Source organism: Aplidium turbinatum, chromosome 1 (assembly GCF_918807975.1).
Source record: "Aplidium turbinatum chromosome 1, kaAplTurb1.1, whole genome shotgun sequence".
Lineage (NCBI taxonomy): Eukaryota > Metazoa > Chordata > Ascidiacea > Aplousobranchia > Polyclinidae > Aplidium > Aplidium turbinatum.
The window spans coordinates 7,605,477-7,628,549 of record NC_137472.1 but is presented as its reverse complement, the minus strand read 5'-3'; the positions used below and the strand labels follow the sequence as shown (position 1 = coordinate 7,628,549).

Below are 23,073 nucleotides of genomic sequence, written 5' to 3'. Positions count from 1 at the left end.
CTATAGTCGCTACCTCTGTCACTGTTGATGAACAGAACAATCATCACGGTACACTGGCTCGAAACAACAAACTCATTTCAAGCCTTTTGTTTGCCGCTGCTCGGCTGCTGCCTGGCCCTGATAGTCCGGTTGCCAAATCCACTTTTTTGGCTGAACCTGGAAATTTTATGCTAAGTTTTTTTTTTTATTGATTTTGGTAGCCTAGGGTCTACTCTTTCAGAATCTGCCGGGTGCACTCCGAGCATCCTTGAGCGTTTTGAGAAATTCAAGATGGCGTCCAAAATGGCCGCCGTTTCAGATAACTCCCTATAACTCAGTTAGTATTTGACCTAGGATGATAATTTTGGTGTCTAACCATATGTTTTGAGGGGCAAGAAATCCATTGAAACTATTTATTTGACTTGTTGGGGATTGCATCATGTAGAAATGCAATAATGCCGCCAATAGGGCTGCCATATTACAAAATTCAAACAAAAACAAACAAATTCACTTGTATTTGGTCTAGAATGATAATTTTGGTGTCTATTCATATGTTTCGTGGACAAGGAATCCATTTCAAGGATTAAAACAGTTGCATATGAATTACATCACAGCAAAATCCAAAATGGCTGCTGATATATTTGCCGAACACTTAACCTACTGTAAATTTCTTAATCTCGAACTCCCACTATGCTACGTAATCACTTTGCTTTCTGACTGACAAGCGCGAACTTGCGTCTCAGCAGGCTTGTAAGAAACATCGATACAGTGTTCTCTCTTTCGAAGCAGCAGTGCTTGTTCTAATTCAGTGGTTCTTAACCTTTTTTTCCCCAGCGCCCCTTTTCAGAGATTTCCATAGTCTGGCGCCCACCATAATATAAGGGCTGTAGCCTACTAATGACATTTTCTTCCAAGACTATAAGGCTAGCCTACAGCCAGTAGTAATTAGTTAGTAAGAAAAAACTAGTTTAAGCCGATGTTAGTTTTAATACTAAAAAATCAGCACAGATGTGCCTTAAGGCTCTTAACTTAAAAGTCTTAAGGCACATCTCTGCTGATTTTTTAGTAGTTAGTAAGAGTTACACTAATAACCATTATTGACTGACTATTATTATGACCAGTCCTTATGGTTTGCTTGCACTGCCTGCCCGCTGTCCCTGCCAAAAGCTGACCACAAAATGCCATTTACTTACTACAAGGAAAGGGAAACAATGCCCATTATCAACAACAAAGGCCATGCACAACACCATCCGACGTCCACGCTTGTCGGATGGTGTTGTGCATTGTGCTGTATAGGCCAACATAGAATGCTCTGAGAGAGAATCACTACTTCCCTTGTTAAACACAATCTCTATACTGTATATAGCTCCTCATCCTCGGTGGATTCTCGTACCCCCAGCAGAACTACTAAAGCAAATTTGCAGTGAGGAAAATATCGTTACACCTTCTGAATGTAGCGCCCCCTATAACGCCCCCTGAATATTTCCGCCCCTCTAAAAGTTAACAGCGCCCACTAGGGGGCGGTAGCGCCCAGGTTAAGAACCACTGTTCTAATTCAATGTTCTAGTTATAAGCAGTCAGACTGTCAGAGAAGTAAAATGAAAACTTTGTGAATATTTAGTTAGGATGAATGATGATTATGCTTACTTCTGTTTGTTTTTCAATTTAAGAACGTTAGTTACTGTACAGTATAGTGAATTAAACTGATCTTTGAGTGCGCAAAAGAGAGAATTTCTCAAGCTTAGGCCACTAACGGTACGTACGAACCTTCTTTGTTGTGTATTTGTGGTGCTTCGATCATACATTTGTGACTATAACTCCGCGTATCGTTAATGCAGATTCAATTTCGAAACTATCGAGATCAATTCGGAGACTCTTGGGCTATGACGGACCATATTCGGTAAATACCCTGTATGCATTCCCACTTTCGTGTTAATAATTCGTGATGGAATCGTACCTGAGTGCCTTTATTTATCTATTTTAGAAAACCGTCCTCCAGCACGAGGTTAGAATTGGAGGAGAGAAAATGCGTCTTCAATTGGAAATTCAGCTGTGACGACAAATCAGAAAGACTTACTGAGGCAGGCTCTGCCAGAATTCAGAACATTATTAGATGTAGCAGGATCTACGATGACGATGTACACATTTCGCTGCAGGAAAAACTTGAGAATAATGCTAACTTAACAATTGACTGCCATAAAAGCTGTGTTTCTAGTTACACATCCACTCATCATGAGGGTTTAATAAGCGAAAACATTCCCAAGAACCATCATCCTATATTCCCCCAAAGACAAGGCGACAATCGTCGGCTTGTGGAAAGTTTGATCTCCTTCAGGACTGTTTGTTTTGTGGAGAAAAATGTGAACTCCAGAAAGACAGTAAGAATCCATCACGTTGGAGAATTGCTTATAAATTCAGACAAATACTCAGTCCAGATAGAAAGACGACCCTGAAGAAATCGATCTTAGAGACATGTGTTGTTCGAAATGATTACTTGGCTGAACAAGTTAGACTCCGCATTCATGGGATTGTGGGTGATCTCCATGCTGCTGAAGCAAGATACCACACAGACTGTCGAATAAGCTTTCTGTCTCTCGATCACGTAACAATTGCAGCAGCTAAGTCAGATAAACTTCAACAAGATGATCCTGCCATGGAACACGTCATTGGTGTGATGAAGAAAGATCAGTCACAACTTTGGAATTCGATTGACCTGTACAAACTATACACGGAAAATGGGGGCAAAATTCAGTCACGCAAAACGCTGCTAGGGAAATTGTCAGATTTCTTCGGTGATGATCTTATTGTGTTGCATTCAGCAGGTTTAGCAAACATTGTTTGTTTCCGTTGTCATTGTTTGTTTCCGCAAAATCCCTAAGACTAATAGATGAGGATGACGATGATACTGATGTGATCTTGAATAGAATTGCGAAAAAGGTTAGAAGTGAAGTCAAAGGCATTCACTTGGATAAAAACCATTACTCAACAACAATTAATAAGGACATTGCAATGAACGAAGTAAGTAAAACATTGATGACATTACTAGGACTTGTATCCGCAAAACTAGAAAGGACTTTCCCAGCCATAATGATGGGATCAATCTTGACTGGGGCTGTCAAGAACAACCCAACGGCTCTGCAGATAACACTAGGTTCAAAATTGGGCAGATCAAAAAATATCATCACAACTATGCAGTCATTCGGTGTGACATGTTCTTATGACGAGGTATTACGCTTCAAGCGTTCAGCTGCGAAAGCTGCAACAATGGAACGATCCTGTCTTGGCATATCTGATCCTATCCTACAAAGTGGCTCCAGTACCAACGTCTATGTTTGACCCCACAGGAGAAATGAGAGCTGCAACATCAAAATCTTCCTTAAAGCGACAACTTCAGGTTGAGGTATCTGCTCGGACAACAGCAAGTGACACTTCAGTAGTTGTGATTGATGGTTCAGCCCTACTCTGGGTGATTCCTTGGCCTGCAGAGGGCACCACTACAGACTACGTAAACAACTTGAAGAATGCCATTGCCAAGAGACTAAAAGTTGGGGACGTTCACCTATTGTTCGATCGGTACTACGATTACAGTACTAAGAGTGTCACCAGAAGTGCTAGGGCCACTGGAGTTAGCCGAGTCCACGAGCTGCAGTTGAACACCAAGTTACCACCTCAAAAGACTGTATTGACAGTGACCGAAAACAAGAAGCAGTTGATAAACCTGATTGTTAAACTTCTGATTGAAGACGAGTCATTCCATGAATAGCCTACATCCAAAGTCACAAGTTGATAGTGATTGGTGAGGACGTTGCCCCATTGGAGATCAGCCATGGTGGTGTAGTGATCAGGAGGGCGGACCTTTCAACTAGTCATGAGGAAGCGGACAATATCATTATCCAACAGGTGATGCTGTCTGCTCGAAATAATGAAGAGAGTGTTATAACTGTGATATCCGATGACACTGACGTTTTCATTCTCTTGCTTCATTATTATCACGCTGGAAGCATGAAAAATCGTATCACCATGGAATCACCAATTAAGGAACGCACAGTCATTGACATAGGAAAAACCGTAGAGAAGCATGTTTCTTTTGTGAATGAACTCCTGCCAGCCCATGCTCTTACTGGGTGTGATACGGTAGCATGCTGCTATGGGGTTGGCAAAGGTACTGCATTGAAGGTTCTGAAAGATGGTCACTCACTGTCACTTTTAGGGGTCATTGATTCTCCCATAGAATCAGTGATTGCGCAGGCAACCACATTCATGTCAGCCTGTTACGGCCAATACACTACGAGTAAATCAATGTCCGAAACACGCTGGAGGGTATGGGCATCCAAAACGGGTCGGGCCTCCGTGGTACCACCAAAACTTTGTTCCCTTCCTCCTACAAGTGAGGCCTTTAAAGAGAATGTAAGAAGGGCCCATGACCAAGCCATTGTGTGGCGTTCACTGGAAGACAGAAATCCGCCTGAACTTGATGTAGAAATGTACGGATGGGTGAAAAACTCGAAACTTAAAACGCTACAACCGGTTCTCCTTCCCGCAAATGTTGAACTCGCCCCAGAAACTGTCATGCGCATGATCAGATGTGGATGCAAGAGTGACAACCCCTGCAAAACGCTTTCTTGCAGCTGCACAAGGGATGGTTTGAAACGTACAATATTCTGTGCTTGTTATGCTGCAGGTTGCAGCCAGACTCTTACTTAGCATTTTAATCAATTGGACAACGTCACAGATTTGTGGACTAGGTGACTTAATGATATGATAACAACAACTGACTGTCCTGTGACTGTGAGAGAGGCTTGTACATTACCAATAAATGGTAACATTTGTGATAACTAATGGTGACATTTGTGAGTGATGTTAGATGGTATTTCACAAGCAAAGTCGCAGAAATAATGATTTTCTGTAAGTATTTCGCAAATATATCAGCAGCCATTTTGGATTTTACTGTGACGTAATTCATATGCAACTGTTTTAATCCTTGAAATGGATTCCTTGTCCACGAAACATATGGATAGACACCAAAATTATCATTCTAGACCAAATACAAGTGAATTTGTTTGTTTTTGTTTGAATTTTGTAATATGGCAGCCCTATTGGCGGCATTATTGCATTTCTACATGATGCAATCCCCAATCAGTCAAATAAATAGTTTCAATCGATTCCTTGCCCCTCAAAACATATGGTTAGACACCAAAATTATCATCCTAGGTCAAATACTAACTGAGTTATAGGGAGTTATCTGAAACGGCGGCCATTTTGGACGCCATCTTGAATTTCTCAAAACGCTCAAGGATGCTCGGAGTGCACCCGGCAGATTCTGAAAGAGTAGACCCTAGGCTACCAAAATCAATAAAAAAAAAAACTTAGCATAAAATTTCCAGGTTCAGTCATACTTCTGCCGGACTATGACCTCAGCTAGCACTAGCAGAGAGGCTGAAGCGTTCAAAGTCCTCGCCTGCTTTCTTTGACTGTGACGTCATGGGAGAGAAAAGACCTATCGGACGACTTTGTCGTCATGACGACCAGTTCAAATGTTGATGACAATAGCAGCCAGTGCCGGATTAAGGGGGGGGCGGACTGGGCTGAAGCCCAGGGCCCCCACTTTTGGGGGCCCCCACCTCAAAGAAAAAAATCTACTAATTTTTTTAGTTGCACAGCTGGAGATTACTACTTTAATTCGCATCTCAAACAAGCAAGGGTGGCTCACCCAAATGTGCTGCGGTGCTGCAGCACCCCTGCCCAACCCCAGTTATTCTATTTTTCTTCTTTTTTTTAACAAAAAACATATTTATTTGATACTTTCATATCCGAAAATGGTACGGATTACGGGTCAAAGTTATGATAATGCTGCCAATATGAGTGGCAAGTATAACGGTCTTCAAGCTCTTCTGCGCGAGAAATGTAGTGTAGCTCATTATGTCCCTTGCACAGCACATTCACTTAATTTAATCGCAAGCCTAAATGTCATGTAGAAACATGCCGTTCTGCCGCTGAGCTTTTTGAATTGTTGCAAAGCCTTTATTCATGGCTCGTCTCGTCTACTCATCGTTGGCAAGTCCATCGAAAATTCCTAGATGGTTTGCCTGTTTTGAAGACATTATCTGATACAAGATGGTCAGTTAGATATGATGCAGTTCTTCTTCTATCGAGTCTTCTAAAGTTCGTTGATACACCACAGATTGACACATTCTTCCGCAACGGAGTTATACACCGACAGGTCCCACCTACTGCACCGTGTTGCAAGCCGAGGGCAAACAAGAAGGTGATCCGCTGCATAGGCGTAGCCTGGGAGGGCGAAAGGGGCCATGCCCCCCCTCAAATTTTCCAAGTTTGGATTCCAAAGTTGAGCCCTTTGTTGAAAATTTAATAAAGTTTGTAGAAATTTATATCGTTTTCCAAGACATCTGGCTATTAACACCCCCAAGGACTTGTTTTAGACACACAGAAAGACACCAATAAATTTTGCAAATCGTAAATCGCGCAAAATTTACGCGATTTACGTTTCTTTGAACTAATTTATGGAAGCAATTTCAGAATGGCTTACTCTGTTTGGTTTTTGTGTAGTTATTGAGTTTTTGTGTAGCTGAGTTTTTAGTGTTCTCTAATTTTAGCCGCAGTTTTTGCCCGTTCGTGTGTAAGAGTTATCTTTAATAAGTTAATAGCTGTTTATCTGCTAACAAATTTCATACAAATATTACTCTAAAAATGTTTTCAGAAAGCGCTATAATCCATTATTTGAGTGTAATTTTTCAAAAATTTTTCGGGGGAGCATGCCCCCGGACCCCCCTAGAATACGCGTGCCTTCGGCAAGCTCTAACCCCCCTACCTCTTTTATTGCTTCAACCCATCAGGATACGCCACTGCACATCAAGTGGCGATGGCTTTAAATCAAACACTTTGTTGTTCTCTTCAATTCATCAAATATTTGGCTCCCCCCAAAATTTTTTCTGGCTACGCCACTTGATGATTCTTGATGATTCTTTCCATATTTTATTTTAAAGTATTGTATGTATATAAAAATTAATGGGAAAATTATAAAACTTACGTTGCAAATAAGTAAAGAAAGTTCAATGAGCAAAAGATGAAAACTTCCATATCATTACACTGGTAAGCAACTATTCATATTACACTATATTACTCTGTCTAGTAGAAATGAATTAAATGAATTTTTCTGCCGTTATGTTTTAAATACGTTACAAAATTCCTATTAGCCTTTATTAAGCAGAGGCGTAAACATGCTCTTCAAATTTAGGTAGCCTTGTAAAAGGTTACAAATTGATTATTTTAATTCTGCAGCAGTTTTTGTGCTTTTGCATTCAGTATATTACAAAATTATAATGGTACGTTCGTCTGACTTTACACCGCAAATTGAAAAAAGCACGTTGCGTATTGCAGTGCTGATAAAAAAACGCATTTCGTTTTCACATGCTTTTTCTTGAAGGGGCCGCAAAATCTGAATCCGCCCCGGGCGGCACATTCCCTAGCTACGCCACTGGCTACCAGGGCTTTCACCACTCGGCAATGGAACCGACAACGAATTACTTGACTGAGAAGATTAATTCAAGAGAATAAAAAACATTTAGCGGAAAACCTTGTCATTTGCTTTTGGCGAGTTATAGATATGAAGTATTTTATACAACGCCTCTAGTCTACATCGCTGTTGAAGACTTGCTAGAAGATAGTAAATGCTGATAAATTTAGCTTATGTTTGTTGCTAACGATTTCACGCCTGCGTTTGTCATTGAAGGGATCGATTTAAAAGTTTTTCAGAATCTTTAATCATTAATTACTAGCTATGGCCTAATCTTTGTCCAGTTTAGATTTTAGAAGAATCATTACGCTACACTTTTTGCGTGTGACATTATTGACATAAACCTTTATGTGACACAGGGATAGCCTATCTAAAGAAGGAAATACAAAAGCTTTTATTACGTCTGACAATAGAAGGGCTTCTACTTATCGTAAATAATCTCTGTGTATGGTAAAATTACAATTAACTCTGATAGTAATTTAATAAACCTTGTTATGATAACCTGCATTGCTCTTTTACCACCAAGCATGGATATTCAGTTATTTATTGAATGCTAATGATTAGCCTACTTGCTTGCTAATTCAACTAGCCTACCAGTATCTTGGACATTTAATAACTGAAGATGGGAGGTGTGAACATGAAATTTTAAGACGGGTAGAAATAGCAAAATCTATATTCGAAAAAATGAAAAATGTTTTAATCAATCAAAGTTTAAATTTATCAATTCGTCAAAGGATATTAAAATGCTATATCTGGTCAACCCTTTTATAGGCTACAACTCGGAAACTTGGACAGTGTCACAAAAAATGGAAAAACGGATCGATGCCTTCGAACTCTGGTCATATAGGCAAAGGTTAAAAATTTCATGGAAACAAAAGATCACTAACGATAAAGTATTATCCAAATTCAATTCAAGCAAAACTCTCTTACAAATAGTCAAATAAAGAAAATTGAAGTATTTCGGATAGCCTACACAATAAGGCAAAACTCGTTACAAAAATCATTAATAGAAGGGAAGATAAACGGTAAGAGAAACAAAGGCAGACCAAGAATGATTTGGACATCAAACTTAAGTTATGAAAGTGCAGTACGAACAGCACATGGTCGAGAACAATGGCGCATTGTATCCAACCCTCAATACGAGGAAGGAGCATAATGATAATGATGATGATGATCAATAGCCTACACTTGCTTTACACCTCGCCTCCTGCAAAGGCTTTCTTAAAGAAAAAAAGCTTACTGACAACCTTTCAACTGTCTTTCCAAACAAACACTCTTTAAATATGTTCTACAAAACATTCTCTAACTATCTTCTGTAGCTGACTGTACCAGCTGCACTACACAAACTATCTGCAATTTAAAAAAAAAAACGCCTGTTTAGCGCGATGACAACTACCGCCCTTCTAGTGTCGTGAGAATAAGGCAATCGCTGTGAGCATGAGCTGTATCCAAGGGGGGGGTGAGGGGAGTGATCACCCCCCCCCCCCACACACACACACACACTTATTGGAATGACTAAAACGATTTTAGCCCACTGTCTAAAAATCACCCCCCCGAATTCTAAAAGTAGATAGAGCCCCTGGCTGTGAGCCTCCATATCTCCTTCTTTAGATATCTTTGATGTGACACATAGCAATTCGACAGTTTATTGTTATGGGGTGGTGAATTTGTGGATTTCTGATTGTTTTTCGCCACCATCCTAATTGTGCCATAATTTAACCGTAGGCTACCTGTTACTGGCGTAGACCATATATGGTCTCGCCCTCTGCTAATTCAGCAATTTCACATAGAAGCAGTGACGCTAGAAACCTGAAATTTCTTGACTTTTACTTTTTTTTCTTGCCCCAACTTTTAATTCCAATTGTGTTGGTATCGGATAATTGTGAAGTTCACAATAAACTTTTTGTCACAGTCAGTTATGAAATGCAAGAAATTTATTGATATTCAATAGCTTGATTGACAGTTTACTATTAGCGTGCGGTTTCATTTTGTGTTTGTCATTCATAACGCGACGGCGCTAAAATTCCATTCTGTAACCAGGCAGCAAAATCCGTCATTTTTACATTAACTCAACGACAATTTTGCTGTCTGGGTAGGGAGTCGGTCTCTGACGCGATGTGAGTCATTCTTTGTTGGCAGACAATAATTAGGAAGGTAATTTGTTATTTGCGCAAATTGCTTTGTAGTGCAAAAAGTGCATGAAATAGGCTACTGTTTGCACAGCAATGAAAAAAAAATTGATGAAAATCTGTGTTCAATGCAAGAAGACTTTCAAAATGAAATGTGAACTGAGAAATTTGACCAAGAAATGGCGAAAATAGGTCAAAAACCGAGTTTTTATCACCTTTTCTACCTAAAATACACAATCACGAATATATTTTGCGAAATAAATTGATTGAAGTGATAGATAAGGCTTTTGACCAACGGCATAATTTTTTCCGTTGTTATTTGATGTAAGCCGACGGAGTAATTAGCAATAAGAGAGACGTAGACCTGATGGTCTCGGCCAGTAACTCTTGCCATCAAAAGGAAGCAGTAACAGATACGTTAACCTGCTGGCTCTGGCAATATAACATAGGCGTTTTGCTTTGACATTTTGAACTCACTTTGTAAGGTTGTTTGTTACTGTATATGGAGCAAAGGAAACAAATAAATTGACTTGACGTAAATCGGTGAGCCTACTAATATCAGAATTAGGCTATTTAAATACAAATTTCACCAAGATAGATATGAAATGTTTGACAATGGGAACCCAACAAATACAAGTGCAACAAAAAATGTCATGCAATGAACCCAGCAGTTGTTCAAAACGAACGTCATTGGTTTTCTGCATTCCGTGCCGCATTCTTGCATTAAATGAATCATTTTGGTTCCTAAAATGCTTTAATGTTTGCGTTCTGTTGTTTTTATATATTTCCAGCCCCTACTATGTTATGGCAAGTGATATTTTTGCTTTGATCACCGGAAATAAAAATTGAAGCTGAAAATAAATTTCCGTTGAAATCCTTTTCCACAATTAAAAATAAAAATGGGAAACACCCAAATAGTTGCTATGTAATAACAAAATGAAAATATCTCAGCCGTTGGAAGTTGTGCGGTTTTTGATCTGTTTGGTGAGATAAAACTTTGTTTTAATGAACTGAGTAAGTTTATTTGATTTACTTTGTTCAATACATGAAAGTATCTCATTTTTGTCAATTGGCAAAAAATGTTGTTGCTACATATGTAGGCTAGACAGCATAGTAATCATGCTGGTATCTGTTAGATACTGTATCCTACTGCTACTGTAGAGGTTCTTGGTCGTTTATTTCATGCCTCTGTGCTATGAGTTTAAATAATTGTCAAAAATGGTTTTATTTTCAGTAGCTTTGCACTTCGTTTGTTGGGGTCACTAGTGCGACTGAGTTGAGTGAAAGTGCAAAGCAAAAGATTACAGCACCTACAATTGGGATAATTTTTACCTTGTAGCCTATTGATAATTAATTAGGCTAATGCATTAGTTGAATTGTATACTGTGGTACTTTTTGGCATACTGTTGGCTCATCAATAATACTTGTCTTTAGTGAAAAAATCTCTTGTAGCACTCTAGCATGTTTCTATACTCAATTTTGATGGAAGCAAGTGCAAAAGAAATATTTTTACAAAGGTTTAATATTTTTTCATCAAACATAGTCAGAAATTTAAGAGTTTGTTGAAGATAGGCCTAGCAGTAAATAGGTGGTTGAGTTGAATCAGAACATGTTAAAATTATGTTCACTACATCAGTTTGATCAAGTTTGTAGCAGGTCAGCCAGTAAATGGATTTGATCTGAGAAACTTCATCCTTGGACTGAATAGGTCTTTTTGAAGCTTAATTCTGGCAGTTTCACGTTCCTGTAAAGCAGGGTTACTTAACTAATGTTAACAAAGGTCCAGTTTGACAAATTGAATATTTTTAACGGCCCTGTGACTAAATTATTTCATACGTAACCACGAAAATTGAGGTACGATATCAACGACAGCACCGAAGATTTTGTTTTAGGTAAAATTTAATTCCACATGGATTTTTGACAGAGAGTTGGGTGGTCTGGGGGGTGAAGTTCCCCAGCTACTAAGATAATCACTGAAAAAAATAACTTTCAGTAGATATCTGTTTTTAAAGAGGTCCTAAAACGTGGCAATAAGGTTATTCTTCCATAAGCCCAAGGACCAAGGTCCACGATCAACCAGTCCGCCAGTTGAGTAGCCCTGCTGTAGAGGCTTTGAACCACTAACACAGGTCGGTCACCATGATTGACAAAGTGTAATTTCTGTTTTTGGTTAAAGTGTAGTTAGCTGTGATTTTATTTCATGCCTTGAGTGCCACTGCATGGAGAGCTGTCCCGTCCATCGCTCAAGTGCATCATCAACAGGCAAACTTGATGAAAAAACATTTTGACTATTTTTTTGTTATCATAAATTTGATATTTTGCCATTGCTATTCAGTGATTATACTTTTAACTTCTAAAATTGAATATATGATACTATGCAGCTTCAAATCATTAAAAAAAAACATTAAATTTTATTATTAAACTTTCAAATCAAGAGAAGCCTCTGGACAAGAACTACTGATAAGAAACAGATCTGAAAAACAACTAAACATTTTTGTACACAAAAAACAACACAAAGAGAATAACAGATTTTCTTAACTGTAACTTGGAGAGTTCAGCACATCGAACAATAAACAAATAATTTATGATTGAAAAGCTTCTCACACTTTTTTATTTGTGAAATAAGTTCCCCCCATTCAGTAATAACTGTATAAACAGAGCTGAGCACTTGGCAAGTGGGCATCCGCTCCTTTAAAAATAGCGCGCTACTGGTAGTTGAGCTAAAGTAACATGCACTACCAATTGATAAAAGTAGTGCTACCCGCTACTTGAGCTAAAGTAAGGCACCCTGCCCGCTACCAATTGATAAAAGTAGCATGCTATCGCTACTCGGGCTAAAGTAGCATGTGCTACTTCTACTTTTGTCTTAAACTGACACAGGAAGCACTTTGTGAAGTCAAGGTGACCTTGAAAACAAATGTTATCATTCGTTTACATTGTTATTTCAACGTCGTTATAGAAAACACGCTCTAAGTGAAACTTATTGTTACACATCATTCAAAAACACAAGCATTTCAAAATGTGGATCGCTGAGTCCTGCCCACTTTGGCTTCAGCACATCTTTCTCATTGGAAAAAAGTCCCTCCACCACAGCATGACACAAGAACCACTGACATGGTATGATACTTAATGAACATACATTTAAAATTGGCCCTGGGAAAGATCAGGAACTTCCTTTTGTCTGAAAAAAAAAGCTTCACAACTGACTTTTCTTTCTGTGCCCACGTTTCATGCAATGGCACTAATAGACCAAAACATTCATCCTCGGAGTGGTGACAGGTGTTTATATCACTCTTGTCGGTATCAACATGGCTTGATGTTTCATAAAAAGATCTTTAAAGTGATCTTTGAAGAGATGTTTTTTTCACTTTAATATGGAAAGTAGCAGGGTGCAACTGATAGAAATGTAGTGCTTCTACTACATTGAAACAACTTACATTGGAAAAACCTACTACATTGGAAAAACTACCTCTTTGCTTCTACTACATTGGAAAAAAGTAGCAACGCTACTCCAACAAAAATGTAGCGCTACTGCCTATCTCTGTGCATAAATAAGTTCTACCAGTATGATTTATTGGTACCATTAATACACTTAGAGAGCATATAGAAGAATATGTTTACTTTATTAGTGAATTTCTATGATGGTAATACTGTTAGTATTATGCTCAACATTATAACTTGTACATTGGCTTTGTATTTTTCCATTAAAACCACCATGTCAATTGTTAATGATTCAGGTAGCTGAAGCTTTTTTTTCAAATTGACTGAAGCTGTTCAGTGTTCACAGGCATTTTGTTCAATGACATAAGATGCTTATCTGGTGTAAACTTAGTTAAACCATCGCAAGGTGTTTCATGCGATAATCTGCTTTATTCCGGGAGATAGTGTAAAATTAGGTATAAAATTAATGAAACATAATTATCATAAAAAAACTTTTAAACTAGAAAAAAAACTTAAATGTGATTGAGAAACCGAAATAAGAGCAGCGAGGGAGAGTTATCAATAAAAGTGCTAAACCAAATAAAAAAAAGTAAAAAAAAGAATCTGACTGGCATGAATCCTGAAGAATCAAATCTTTGTGCAGTCTTGCACAGTTTACAATCTGCATAAAATAAATATGCCAATGGCTCAATTTCAAAACGATTGACTATAATATAGAGAACAGATAGAAACCTCAAAGCCTCATATGTTGAGTTATATCAATATAACATGATTCTAAAGGCCAATATGCTGATTTCATAAAATGTTAATCTATTTTGTTGTTAATAAATGCAATTGGAATTTCATTCAAAACATTTTCTTCCGTGTTGTTTATCAAGTTTTTGATCTTATTTGAGTTGCAAGCCTGGCAGCTTTTTAAGCTGCAAACTTTTCAATCACACTGCTTGTTGTTGGTGGCTGTTGGTTTGTTTTGTTGGTCCTGAGTCAATCCACGTCAACAACACTGTCTTGACCCAATACTTTCTAAGGTGTGAAATATGAAATACGCATGAAACTTGTTTGGTCAGTAAGAAAATATCTTCAATTACTTCAAGTATATATATGTTATGTACTAATCAAACCTGGATAAGTTGTTGATTAATATTTAATCTTACTTACTACTTTGTAGATATTTTTTTCATTACCTAGCTGATACTAGTTTTGGAATCATCAAAATCTTAATTCTGTGAAATGCGACTGAAAACCAACATATCAAAAGAAAAAGGACACACTGATGTTGCTACCTGCGTAACATGGACTTCTGCGGATGAAGTTCTTTCATGCAGCGATGATCACTCTGTGCTTCAGTGGAACCTCCTGACAGGCGAACACTCGATGGCATGCAAGCTTCCTTCAGATGTTTATCCAACACATATTTCTCGTCTGCCGAGCCAAGGTAAAGGAGGCAGGCAACAACCTTCCGATTTATGTGCAGTGACTAGCTCTGATGGAAAGTTTCATTTGTTCACCAATGCGGGCCGTATAGAGAAGAGCATCGAAGCACACAAGGGAGCAGTGTTGTGTGGAAAATGGAGCTACGACGGGAATGCTTTTATCACAGCCGGTGAAGATGGGCAAATAAAGATATGGTCTCGTTCTGGAATGCTAAGGTCTACCTTAGTCCAGACTTCATCTTGTATATACTCTGTTGCTTGGAGCCCTGAATCCGATCAAGTGCTTTACACTGCAGGCAAGGAACTTGTAATAAAGCCATTGCAACCTTCAGGAAAGCTTGTAACCTGGAAAGCTCACGATGGTATTATATTGTGTTTGGATTGGAATGCAGTGACAAACCTAATCGTTTCTGCTGGGGAAGATTGCAAGTACAAGATATGGGACAACTATGGGCGGGCTCTGTATTCAAGCACCTCTCATGATTACCCCATCACTTCGATAGCATGGTCACTTGATGGAGATTTATTTGCGGTAGGATCGTTTAATGCCATTCGTCTTTGTGATAAATCCGGATGGTGCCATGGACTTGAGAAGACCTCCACTGGGAGCATGATGAGCATCTCCTGGAGCAACGATGGGACACAGGTGTCTGCTGCATGCGCTGATGGTCGGATTGTGTTTGCTCATTGTGTGGAAAAGCATCTACAGTGGTGCGAGTATGAAGCCATCCAGGTCAGCAGGAAGACAATTGAAGTCAGGAACGTTCTCAACGACGCGCACGAGACCCTGGAGATGAAGGATCGAGTCATTAAAATATCGCTCGATTTTAATTATTTGATCATAATCACCACCTCTCAGTGTCATGTCTATAGTACCAACAACTTCAACACTCCCTCGATATTTGAACTTCGCCAGGGAGGAGTGGCTTTCATCAAGCAGGCTGAGAAACACTTTCTTTTGGCCGGTTCATCAGGAGTGTATATTTACAGTTACGAAGGAAGACTAATTTGTAACCCTCGTTTGCAGGGAGGATCACGGGCGTCCATGCTCAGTCACCGAACTCTGTCACTCAGCGGCGATGTTCTCGCGGTTACCGATGGCAAGGATGAGAAGTCGATTTTACTTTTTGATGCGAATTCAGGAAAACCGTTTTCTGATGGCTCACCAATCACCCACAAGCTCGAAGTCGTAGACGTCCATCTCAGTCAGTGCGGCTCTATAGCGGATAGATATCTGGCTTTGATTGACAAGAATCATGACGTGTATCTGACGTCAGTCACAAAAACCGGCCCTCGTTACAATTTAATGAAACTGACGTCCATGGTCCAATCTCTCCGTTGGAATGCGACGGTCAACGTACTTTGTGGTCTCTGTGACTCTAGCCTCCTGGTCTGGTTCTATCCTCCAGTTCTCTTTGTTGATCAAGCGATCGTGCCATCGACAATTTACCAAAAAGAATACAATGAGCTCGGGAAGAATCCGACATTGTCTTCCTACTATGACAACACAGTGCATGTGTCGCGTGAGGATGGATCCTTGGTCTCCATCGCCATCACTCCATACCCCGCAATATTGCATCGGCTAGTGACGTCAGGAAAGTGGGAGGAAGCGGTGAGGCTTTGTCGATTTGCCAAGGAGAAGACGATGTGGGCCTGCCTGGCCGCGATGTCACTCAAGGAGAGAGATTTGAACACAGCAGAAGTCGCATATGCTGCTATTGAAGAGGTGGACAAGGTTGAATGCATCAACACCATCAAGAACATCCCTTCAAAAGATGTGAGAGCTGCAGAGATGGCTTTGTTCTGTGGGAGCGTCTCTGAACCAGAAGCCTCCTTTCTTCATGCTGGGATGATTTATCGAGCGATTCAACTCAATATTGATTTGTTCCGATGGGAGAAAGCCTTAGACCTTGCAGTGAAGCACAAGACTCACGTAGACACAGTCCTTTGGTTCAGGCAGATCCACCTGCAGAGGCTAAATCGTAGTGAAAATAACAGCAAGTTCAAAAAGTACTCCCATGGCGTCGACTTAAACTGGGACAACATTCGCGCCAAGATTGAACAAGACCTGACCTGCTAGATATTGGCCAGTGGTGGCGCTATATGCGTAGGACCGACGGACGAGTCCCTTGCAAAAGTTATTTGCTTGAATTGTAAATTTATTTCGATTTAAAACTTAAGTTAAAAGATTAGATGGTGCCAAAAATATTTTTAACCATAGGCAACAATATTGAACGCGTTCAAAACCTTTGTCTAAAAAGTCACTTCGAGAAAACTGCAGTTTGGCAACAACGTGTATTTGCTAAAGTTACTATTGGACGTCTACCATCTTGTGGAGTTGAGATTTCGGCAAACAAAAACGATGTAAAGTGTCTAAACTATTGTTTCAAATATGAATTAGCCTGATATTCTTGCATCCTTGCAATTATATTTTTGTTGCTGTGTGATTTCATTGAGCTACTTAATACATGAACAGGTTTTTACCTGACATCAAGAGTATCAAAAGCATGTTATGTTCGAGTTCGTTGTCATTTGAGCGTCATAATTTGTGTCAATATGACGTAATGGCGGTCACGTGACCACCTGGCACATGGGAATGTTGGCTTATGCAACTTCTGACTTGGCTGTGGCTGCCTGTGAGAATCACAAAGGACGCCTGTGCACTTGTGCAGGCTCTCCACAACAAAATTTGACGTCACCTACCCTCTGCTGTGGCATTATCCTCAAGGTTTGTTGCTTCAGACTTTAGAGCATTATCTGATTACGTGGCAGTGCAATCATCACCGCAAGGAACGCAGCTCTCCAATGTGGTCATGGGACGAGCGATTGCCTACCCGACAGTTGCTTTTCCTCCCTTAAAATTATTTTTCTATGTACTTCACTGAATGTGGTGCTATATGGTACATCGAAGTATTGTCCGTGTCACTGAACAATGTCAACTTTGTACTGAGTCCTTGCTGAGTTACTTCTTGTTCCGCAATGTGTTCATTGTGTGTGTGTACAGCACCTGAATGTGAGGTTGCTGAATATGACGACGCATAGCCTACCGTATGTGGCATAGGCCTACCGTTATATATTTTTCTAAAAGTTTTTTCATTGAAGATTTTAACATGTTGTGGAGGCTTGAGATGAGCTTTGGAGCTGATAAGAAAACTCTTGAAACGTTTTTCACAGTTATATTTTTGTAGTTTTTCGCACCACTTACCTTGTTGCTCGTCAGCAACGCAAGTTCTGGCTTGGAAACAGCTTCCCATCTACAATTCTGCACAGTCTGAATTGGTTGTGATCTAACTCGGTTTTTGTTGCAAATATAATATAGAACCGCTAGACGGTACTGAAGAGTTGCGTAGTTTATGTTTTGCACAATTTGTTATCGTGCGCTGCGGATTAAAGATTATTTTGTTATATTTGATGTCGTTTGGTATCATGCATGAAAAACAGACAGGGCATGCCTGTCATAGGATGATGGGGCAATTGTCCCCATCAGAGTAGGCCATCATGGGCCACACCAGCACGGTCTGCTTTGCAATGTTGCTTTGGGGTGAAGACCACTTCAGTGTCGCTGGTGCAGCGGCTCAGTGAGTAACAACCCGCTCATACAACTACACTCATCTGTAATCATGACAACGACATCCTGAGCACAGTGGTGATGAGGATTCCCTGAGAACGAGACCTATATTTGTTGTATTGCAGTAGAAAGAAGTGAATCGTCATTAACAGAACGTAAAAAGAGACTGACCGGTGTGACATCAAAATTAAGCTATGCAAGGGCGTTGACAGAGGGATCTAGGTGGTACTTTGGACCCGGGCCCGGAATATTTAAGGGGCCCGGATTTAAAAGATTTGCCGCGACTTCAAACATTATCAAGATCTTAACATAATCACATCTAAAGGAATTGCCACCAGAGTTTAAAACAGCCACTTCAGCCGTCAGATGGTAAAGTACCGGGCCCACTTCAGCTGTCTGGTGGAAAAATGGTCACTTTAGCCATCAAACAGTAAAATAAGAATTCAGTCTAGTATAGCGGTTTCCCTAACCACGAACATTTAGTGAAATATAACCCGAAACACGAATTTCCAAATAAACAAGCTAATGTTTGTTTAAACTCAAAAACTAAATTGGCACAGGTAAGAAGATTGCTATCCCTATTTCTGGACTAAAAATTAGACAAAAGTCGCTTTTCAGATTGCAGCAATCATCAAATGTTTGACTTAGGCCCAAAAACCATTCCCGAATCAAATTGACAACTTTCTGACTGTATGCACTAACTTTGCTGGAAATTATCTTCTGGTGAGCCTAGAATGAGCAGTGAAACATCAATGAAATCTGGAAGTAATACTCTAGCGCCATGTGACAAATAAAAGTTCAAAAAATCAATCGCTAAATAGAGATAGTAACTTTCACGATTCGGGAAATTTTAAGATTGCGCAAAATTTGTTAAACAACCTTGCTTTTGGCATATCGGGTTTGATCTATTCCTCTTAATTTTCTACTTTGAACGGCATGTGTCATCCTCATTTTAAAAGCAGCCTTTATATTCCTAACATTGTCGATGAAAGTGGCCCGAAAATAAATTGGTACCGGCCCCAAGAAATCCTGTCAACGGCCCTGAAGCTATGAGTAAAACTGCAGCACAACGACGCCCACGCCACAAACCAATCTTAAGACTAACAGCAATAATAATAGAAGTTATACTGACACCAAAACATACCGGCATACTGATAGTACTAAGCTCTGGTCGCTTCAGGTTAAGAGAAACCCGCCTTGATTAAAGGCGTGCCGTTCAGAGCATGTAGCCACGACACATTGATTGCAATGCGGCATGTAACAAAATGTGCGACGTAACACGAATGCACAACCTTGTATATGTATCGATGTCCCAATTGCAAGAATGCAACCAAGAACTACATGGCCTTCCAATCCTAAGGGTTGCAAAAAAACAAAGACTTCGTAAGGAAACATAAAAATTAAGAGTCTGAAAGGGTACACAGGGTCCAGAACAACAACGCGCATAGAAAGCGACGTCTGGTGAACGTAAATACGATATATGGAAAGCTCACAGCAGCTGCATTGGTAATGGAATTTACAAAATACGTTCGTGGTCACGGTTCCCCTGCACCACCACAGTGGAGTCCACTGAACCAAATGATTCTTTTTGTTGCAAGGCGTTGCGTAAATTAAGGTTCGGCAGCAGCAGTGGCCGAGTGGTTAGCGCGTTGGGCTCGCAGTCGAGAGCCTGCATGTTCGACTCCAGCCACCCTCACTTGCTGTTGTTTCTCTGGGCAAGAAACTTTACGATAATTGCCTCTACCCAGTGATCGATTTCGAGTAATGGGTAGTACCAAATTTAAGTCATAAGTAGAGTAGACAACCGGAAACAGACATTGCAGTCGGCTGCAGCGTGGGTCAGGTGTACGTCGGTAGGCGTACGCCGACGCATAGCGCTCAAGTCCGCTTTCCCGCAATGCAGGATAAAGATAATAAAACAAAAAACAAAACAAAGGTTGTTTATTATGTTGTTATTATGTGTTTGAACAAAATTAAAAAAAGCACTTTGCGGAAGGGAAGCAACTTTTCGTTATATTGACGTTGCCTGACGTCAATAATTTTTCTAGTTATAAGAGTGCAAAATGGAAACTTTCCAGGCTGAGATATATCATTCATCGAAGACGTCCACTCAAGGGGCGGCATAACATCAGTTTAGTTTTAATTCACAATTTATCACTTCAGTCTGAAAATCCTCCCTCTCCCCTGACACTGTGAAAATCGAAGCAAATCTTTAGAACGAAATCGAGATAAATGGATTTTGCGTTGAATTAATTTTGTTTCGTACAAATCTTTTAGCCTACAGAGTAACCCATTTTCCCGAAGCGACTTGCTGACTCATTGGTCATTGATAACTTGTTGCAAAACTTGCTGAGTCATTTTCAAGAAGTTGATTTGTTTGCAATGACCCGCTAGATGTCGTCAATGAGTCTTTTACGCCAATTGCCTGTCAGTCTTCAATTTGCTACAATGCAAAACAAATTTTAAAATGTTCAGTTTTGTCAGGGCGTTTAATTGTCCTCATAAAAGCAGTGTCATCAATCCAGGATTCTTATTACAACTTTGCATTGGACATTCACATCACACCTAGGGCCTGCTTGTTGATGTGATAGGCTACAGCTTATGCTGTTGGGCTTGTAGCAAAAATTAAAAGAAATTTTTCCATTTTAAAAAATACAAACACATTGTAAGGAAGTGTTTCGAATTTGCTTTGCTCGATTTTTTCCGTCATCTTCCTTCACTAAATATGCAATATAAATTAACATTAAGTAGACTAACTGAAAAACATCCAGGCATAGACCGAACACAATCTGACGACACTGGGCGAGCTAGCTAAAATCGTGACTCATGGAAACAGATAACCCATGTTGATGCGCATTCTGCTGAAAGCAGAGATGGCGATTAAAAGAACTTTTTTTCTTAATTGCGAGATTGTGATCCACCCAGACGTTTCTCACGCCAGGACAACATCTTTCACACTCGAAGAAGCAAATGAGAGAAAATAAAGATTTAGCCTAAATGAAGCATGTTATTGAAAGGATTAGCCTGCGAGACCTTGCTTTGATAATGATCCCAGTCGTGATGCTCAGCGCGGTCTTTGATGAAGTATTTGCAGATGTCGGCTCATTATGTAGCCATCCAGGCAATTGCAGCAGTTGGCCGGTGATTGATAGTCAGTTGTTGACAGATTGCTCTTCGTTAACAAAGCAAAATATTCACTTAACTGGTTAATTTTATTCATCTCTCGTTTCCGAAACGTAAACAAATAATTCCCGAAAACCGAAACCAACGAATCGCATACCAGCCAACGTTTTAAAGACATGGCTTAAAAATTACTTACTGCATATTTGCATACGCAATAAATGACATTTTTCTGAGATTTCGAGGCAATCGCAATTTAAGTGAAAGATGGTTAGAATACAGGCGATCAGAGGCATAATTGGGGAACATACCCTTTAAAAAATTAACTAATAAATAATTAAATTTCCCTACTCCAGTGGTAATGAAAGTGTGAAATGAAATGTGTCCTGACCCAGACAACAAATCAGTAGCCTACATTGATTTAACGTCTGCAGACGTTAAAAAAAAACTGATTTGTTGTCTGAGGTGGTATAGGCCTATAATAGCTACTAAGTTATAAGGAAAGTTGGAGATATTTCGAAGCTTTATGAAGACTTTCATTATTTTACAAACTTTGTTGAAAATAATTGGGCGGAAAAATGTTGAAAAGCACTAGTATTGGGAACTGAAATGCGCACTAAAAGAAACAAATTTGTCAAATTAGTAATATGTTGTCTTCAGTCATGTTGCCAGCTTCTGAAGGGCACATAAAAACTTTATTAAAAGTATTGCTGATTTTTCATGTAGCCTACGGCATGTTCCCAATTTGAGTGATTTAGTTAATGAACTGTTATTGAGCGAACAATGCCAGCGTGAAAATTCGGCAAAAACGAAACTTGTATTTTTTGACGGGTAGGCTAGGGGCGGGCATCGGCATAATTATTTCCTTTAGATCGGCCACTAGTTCGGGAGGACAATAAAACAAATAATTGAGCAATTTTTATTCTAGTTAGTATTCTGTAAGGATCTGTAGCGCACCCACCATGGGGCTAAAGGGGCTCAAGCCCCCCCCAAACCAGCCACAAAAAATGAAGTTTTGTATTTTCCTCATTTATACCTTTTGCTTACAAGTTAGATATGAATAAGACACAACAATAAAACAGGGCTGAGCATTATAACAATATATTTTAAATATTTACAAATAATTTAACAGTCGAATGTTTTCGGCTTAACTTGAGCCCTTATCAGGAACCTGAAAATAGTTAAAAAAATGCAATGAATTTCAATTAGGAAAAGGCAACTACATAAATAACTAGAAGAAAATTGCACCACAAAGAACGTGATACGTCAAGTAAATGTTGAGGAGAATGGACGCGCCTCCAGCAAATAATTGGTTGGTTTTGAATCTTTATCCTCGGACTGACAAAGCCTTGATAGGTTATTCCTGGTAGTTTCGCATACTTGTAGAATGTAGATGCTCTTGACGCAGGGCCGGTTACCGAGATTGGCAGAGTGAAGTTGTCCGATTGTTGAAGTGTTCTTGCCGGGAAATTGTTCCATTCACTAGGTGCCGCTGAATGGAGAGCAGTCCTGAAATGCGTTTCTCAAGCGCACACCCCGAGAGTCGAACCAGCGCCGCATGATCTTGAGCCGGGCGCGTAACCACTGAGCTAACTAATTGTTTATTTAAAGTTGGGTTGTAGCGTTTGATTAACACTGCTTCCTGAATTTTAGTGTCAAATTAGGATTTTTCTTTGCGTAAAATTTTAAATGAGTCAGCACTCAGCAGAGAATTTTCGATCTGTGCAAAAAGAACACTCCTTGATATGGTCTTTGATGGCACTTTTCTTTAACTCCCTAAAGTTCAGATGCTCCCGTACTTTCGTAGTCAAATGTCTGGTGGACATAACCGATGTACCGTATGTCAATGCCAAATCACACGGACATGTA

The 23,073-nt window shown here is 39.6% G+C and overlaps 1 protein-coding gene across 1 annotated transcript; it reads left to right on the top strand.

The window, feature by feature from the left end:
* Positions 1-14,259: 14,259 nt before the first annotated feature.
* Positions 14,260-17,921, top strand: LOC145778080 (intraflagellar transport protein 80 homolog). The gene has a single exon (XM_082589494.1). It carries the CDS (start codon positions 14,314-14,316, stop codon positions 16,594-16,596), a length of 2,283 nt encoding a protein of 760 aa, XP_082445620.1. The 5' UTR covers positions 14,260-14,313; the 3' UTR covers positions 16,597-17,921.
* The last annotated feature ends 5,152 nt before the right edge of the window (positions 17,922-23,073 follow it).